We start from the raw sequence: 6,232 nt of genomic DNA, 5'->3' as shown, positions 1-6,232 counted from the left end.
GGTAATTAAATTTTATAAATTTTTAAATTTAATTAATGCTGAAAATGTGTACACTGTCAGGACACATTTTCCTTTTAATGTGATTTTAATGTATTGACAATCATCAGGTCTAAGTAATTAATATATTGTAATACTGTAGTGAATTAATTACTGTAGATAATTTTATTATCAAATTGGTGGGCCAGTCTGGACATATTAACAGGGTGTTTGAGTGATGTTGGACACCTACCTCAAACCTTGGTTGAAGAAATTACTGGACATTTGTGGCAGGAAAAGAATTGAAGGATAAAATCATCCTTAATCTGAAGAGAGTTTATCAAATTTTGTGGATTTTTCCCCTGATTTTAGTATACAGTACACAGAATATTTTTAGTATATTAATGATACTGTACATGGTTATAATTGGGTATATCAATCGTATTGCCAGCCATCAAGATTCAAACCCCAGACCACCTGGTTATCATTCAATTGTACCATGATTGTACTGTACTACGATGAGGTCTAGCTGGTGTACAATAACATTCAATACAGTATTACACTACCTGTGTGTGGGTTGCAAAGGCTCTTGTACTTATGTACCAGTACGATTTTTGTTGTCTGTTTTGGCATTACTAAACCAATACAAGCTAACCACCTTTTATTTCTGTATTCGACTAGTCTAATTAAGGCACTGATAAAAAGTGCCTTTATTTTAAATAAAGTGCAATGAGAATAATATTAATAATGCTAAATCATGTTGCATTGATTAAATAAATCTGATTTACTGCTGGCCAGCAAAGATGTTGTCGTCATTTTTTGTAATACTGTACATAATTAGGGTCATTAGATCGAACATTTTCAAGGTCACTGTGAAATGGAAAAGCTGTCTGACAGGGCTTATTAGAGAATTTTCAATTGCACGACGCAGTGGGACGTACAACATGACATGGATTCTGGAAAGCAGTTTGACCAAATGTACATTGTGCAGAGAACATAGGACGGTCATGCATGAGTAAATCCATCCTAGCATTGCGGCGCCATGCAAATCAAAAGCTCTCAATTGTCAGCAGGGGCCAAGGGAGATCACCAATAGGGATCAAGGCAGTGGTGGTGCTAGTGGGGAGCCTGGGCTCTCCGTCAGAGAGCTTGGTTGGGAAGGGAAAAAAATGTCTAAATTATTGGCGGTTCCATTGGATTTTGGGCAGCCTATGGCCCTGATGAGGAAATCAACCCCTTGTCAGGCAAATATAATAATCCAGGTTTATCAACCACTAATGCTTTCAGAAATAAGTGGCCAATTATTGGGCAGGCTTACTCCCTTGCCTAATAGCGCTAACAATGTACACCAAAGTTGTATGACAACAGTAATATCACGGATGACATTTAAGCTGGACGCTCGCTGCATTTTCGTCCAGTGAGTTGTAGCGCTTGAGGGGTGGGGGAGGGGAGAAAGAATTTTGGACAGATGATTTGTGCCCCTGACCTCACTTGAGCCTCTACTGAACCTATACAGTACTACACAGAAAGACATAAATACCGATTTCATCCTGCCAGTAAGTTTTATTAGCAAGGTTTAAAATGTATTCTCAAAGAAATGTTGCCAGGACTAGAAATCATTGATCATTGTTAAGTTACCAAAGACCCATTATTGGATAGGAACATGAAAAGCTACATTCAACATTACAATGCACAATCCCTTTCAATCCACCTACATGTACAATCAATACATCACTGACCACTAAAATACATTTTACTATGAAATTAGAAAAGGCTATTAAGAATGTTGTTCTTTTTTACAGAAAAACTCATTCATTCTTTTGAATTCTGTCATGGAATGCAGTTTGTTCAACTAGAATTTGGTATGTTGTTAGATGGACAATATTACATGAGATTATTCATGTGAAATTAACAGAATATCTGGACTATCAAACCTTTTTTTGTGTTAAACATACATGTAGTTTTATGCTAAAATATATATAATGGTAAATTATTAGTAAGTCCCACCTTCAATTGAAATTTCAGTCTCTGAACTACTGAATTTTACAAGGGTTGTATAATTAAAATAACCTTATTCTCAATACATTGAATTATTGCATCTTATGGGTTAGAAACTAAAATGTAAAAGCCAACCTTATAGCATAAATTAAGCAAAAGTAACGTTTTGTTTACTCAGTATAACTACAAGCAAATAAATCAAATTTAATGACATGCAAGAATAACAAATTATCAAACAATTTAAGGACAAAAATAAAGAAAACAATAAATCCTCACATAAACAGGTTTAAAATTATTTCCATCAAAATGTTAGTGAAAAATAGTAATAAAATCTCCATATTTACAAAAGTGATTCACAAAAAATGCAAAATTAAAAAGTAACGAAGATTCAATTTGCATAAAACTTCATAAAAATAAAATCAAATTAAAAAAAGCAATATACACAAGGAATAAAGTCGAAACTCGCACTAAAACTACTGTCTTGTCTGGCATTGATACCACAAGTATAAATACTTCTTAATTAAAATTTAATACTTAATTATGATACTTATCTCCATTAATTGTATGCAGATTACAGTACTTTAGAAATAATGTTTGATTAGATGTAGAAATATCACAGCTAATTTTGTCAGGAACACTGCACATCCGCAGGAACAGAAATTGACAACATTTTCTCATGTATACCTGATATTACGCAGATATTATTGGTTCTACAGCATTATTAAAAATCACATCAACATTACTTCATATACGTGAAACAGGCGAATCCTATCTGGTGTAACCACTGAATTGCAACTTGCTGTTTAAAAGCTGAAATATCTGCCTGAAATGCATCTGGTCTATCCAAGAGCAACGCACACCTGATATAACCACTAGGAATGCATCTTCTATATCCACTTGGAATTCCTATCTGATGTATCCACCAGGAATGAATACCTGATGTATCCACCAGGAATACATACCTGATATATCCACCTGGAATTCATAACTAATGTGCACACCTACAGTATCCACCAGAATGCACACCATGATGTATCCACCTGGAATGCACACTTGGATTGCACACCTGATGTATTCACCTGGAATGCATATCCGATTATCCACCTGGAATTCATACCTGGTTTGTTCACATTCTAACTTTATTATGATTATTATACACTTACTTCTGAGCACATGTGTTGACTGAATATTAAAATTCACTCAAAGGTTAACTGTGACATTAAGCAATGGTTTACTTCTTAGAAGAACAATCATGTGACCTATTATAGCATACTACAGTTGAAATGATTTTAGGTGCATCTAAACTTGGTTGATAATGTGCATACAGCTAATCTGCTCTTAAAAAATGTGCCTTTTACTTAACAATGAACACGTAGTACAGCTGCAGCTCACATCAATGCACAAGGACTTGATATTCACAACCATAATTTACACAGTATTAATTGAATTATAGCATCGCAGAACAACCAGTGAATTCTCTTAAAAGATCAACCAGATTTGAAAAAAACGTCTGTCATATTCTTTTTTTCTTATGACAACCCATCACCACGTTTGTTCCTACAGTGCATCGTCCAGCAATAACTGATTTACAATTACTTAAACATTTTAAAATTGACAGGTAACTGGGGAATGATATAATTTTTGCTGGGATTAAATTTTTATATATATATTTGGTGTCATTATCTACAATTACACTTTGAAGCAATATGATTTTACATTCTTTCACTGGGAAATAAAGGCACATTAAGGGAGGGAGTGTAACATATTGCTTGATAAAACCATGCTTATCAGCCAATGAATATCATGATATTATACTAAAGCAAACCATTAATTTTACACAATTCTACAAATAGTAAAATCCATGTACAGAGGTTCCAAATGAATAGGTTGAATGTTGACAACAATTAGAATACAGTACATCCTGTCTGCCAAGCTAAAGTCAATGCTACCAGTTCAAACTGACTTGGTGCTACAACCAGTTTCATTAAATTCAAATGTTTTTTTTTTATAGATAATTATCCCTTTTTATAAAGTCTTTATGAAGCTATTTACTTTATTAGAATCAAGCATACAATTTTTGCAATTATTCATTGATCAGTGTTTATAATTGCCTGTTTTCTTTGACAGTGCTCTGTTTTTCCATCAAGTTTTGAATCTACAATTTTCTGGTAATTTTCAGTGTCACTCATTTTGATCAGTTATAGAGCTATCACCTTTTATGTACGATTCTACAAACATGATTACATTAATTCTTTGCCTGTGCAACGCATATCCATCTCTTTAATCTTTAGTCTTTATTATCTTCGAATTCCATGTATCACTTTGAGAATTTGCAGCAATCAACGATTCATTATCAATTGATTTTTTTTCCCCATGAAAATCTAAAACTGCAGCAATCAATGATTCAACACAATCAGTTTATTGTCCGTGTAAATCTGCTTTATCATTACTGATTTCAAACACAATCGTAATACAATCATGAAAATTCATTTACGACTAATCCAATCAGGTGTCAAATCCATCGCAACTAATGATCATCTAATCCATTATCTTCAAATGCAATCACAGTTTATTTGAGTCCAATCTCTCTAAATTGAAGATCAATCATTAAATGTAAAGTTATCATTTTTATCTTGCGCACCTGTTTTCTTGCCTTATATCCTCATTTAATTTTTTTCATGTTATTAGATCTCTGTTCATTTTCAATTCTTTTCCACACAACACCCAGCTTGCTTGACTGTCTAAATTCGAACTTTATGAGTATGTGCCATAAATTCCAGCTTCCAATGACAGTAGTCAACAAAAATATTGACAAGATTCCAAGACTGTTTGTGTTTCTTCTTTTGCTTATAGTGTTTAGACCCATGAATCAATATTAGGATCATCTCCTGGTCCATTAAGCTGTATGCTTGTAGCATGCTGTGACTCCGGTGTGTTGTCGTAGTTGTCTGTCAAACTCTGTCGGTACCTGTTCTTCTTCTCCTTATCAACTTTTGCATACACTGGCTCACGATTTGGTGACGTAGGCGTCATGTTCTCCTACAAAAATCAAAGTAAAATTTACATAAAGATCCAGTGATGTAAATTCTGAGAGTGAGTAGCCCAATATCCTGTTATGGTTTAGTGCAAGCCAGCAATTATTTTTCCTATCACACCAACCCATGCCACAATAGCAGTACATGTACAAAATGTTGGAATATATAATTGTACAGGATTAGATTTGTAAGCTGTGGAGAATGTTAACGTGGTCACTCACCCGTGTCATTCCGTACATTGGAACAGAACCTGCAGGTTGTTTGAATGAGTTGTTGTCAACACTAGAGTAATTCAAATCCTGCATGCCTATATGCTCATCTCCTGAGGGGTAACGGTGGTGCTCTATAAGTGATGTACAAAAGCAACATTTATGCATACAGTACTGACAGCATTAGTGAGATTCAGATCTGTGACAATGAGTAATCTGGGAAAGTTAAGACTTCTTTGCAAGGCATGAGTGCAGTGGTGATTATATTTGTAATACGTTGGTAGTCTATGTCGATTTCATCTGGCTTGCCTGTGAAATCATCCTTGAATATGATGTTGTAGAATGTTTTAATAGGGGCTGACTAGGATTCATATATAGTACAGAACAAGGGGTATGGGAAGACTATTTGATACCATTTATGTATACTTCGGATGCATATTTAAATGGATGCAGTTTAATATTATCTTTTTTACTGTGTTAATTATGACAATCATCTACCACAGGGACATCAGTCAGTGATGATTGCCACTCTTTACAGGTCATGACATATGTCACTGATAATTATCATATACTGTAGTCCCAGATTACTCATAGTCTCAGATTTAAAATTAATACAGTATCAACTTGCGCAATTCAACTCTGCATACAGTACTCTGTTTAATACACAATGAGTCTACATATAAGGTTTAGTGCATTTGGTATCTAAGTATATGGTTTAGTGCATATGGTATCTACATATATGGTTTAGTGCATAATAAAGGGATCTATACATCTACATATACATCTACATAAAGAAGGCGTGTCCACGTGTGTTTCGAAACATATGTAGAATATAATATAACGTAACAGTAAGGAAACTCAAATACGTAAGATATTGACTTTTATGCATTTTATGTCAAGCGTTGACAAAGACTACAGGAGTAGCCGAAATATTCGCCTAATAAATTTTAGTGTTTCTAAAGTCAACATTTTACGTATTTGAGTTTCTTTACTGTTACGTTATATTATATTCTA

At 34.0% G+C, this 6,232-nt stretch overlaps 1 protein-coding gene across 6 annotated transcripts in view; it reads right to left on the bottom strand.

Moving 5' to 3' along the window:
• Positions 1-1,519: 1,519 nt before the first annotated feature.
• LOC117124250 (catenin delta-2-like) overlaps positions 1,520-6,232 on the bottom strand; it is a 62,039-nt gene continuing 57,326 nt past the window's right edge. For all 6 annotated transcript variants that reach the window (XM_033270401.1, XM_033270405.1, XM_033270406.1 and 3 more), the window contains 2 exons: positions 5,231-5,352; positions 1,520-5,013 (listed from right to left, as the gene is read on the bottom strand). In XM_033270401.1, the coding sequence (XP_033126292.1) occupies positions 4,831-5,013; positions 5,231-5,352 (305 nt within the window). In that variant the 3' untranslated portion in view covers positions 1,520-4,830. The remainder of the gene's footprint in view (positions 5,014-5,230; positions 5,353-6,232) is intronic.

Source organism: Anneissia japonica, unplaced genomic scaffold (assembly GCF_011630105.1).
Source record: "Anneissia japonica isolate Jap-2015-1 unplaced genomic scaffold, ASM1163010v1 scaffold287716_len795978_cov209, whole genome shotgun sequence".
Lineage (NCBI taxonomy): Eukaryota > Metazoa > Echinodermata > Crinoidea > Comatulida > Comatulidae > Anneissia > Anneissia japonica.
This window is presented reverse-complemented; position numbering and strand designations above follow the sequence as displayed.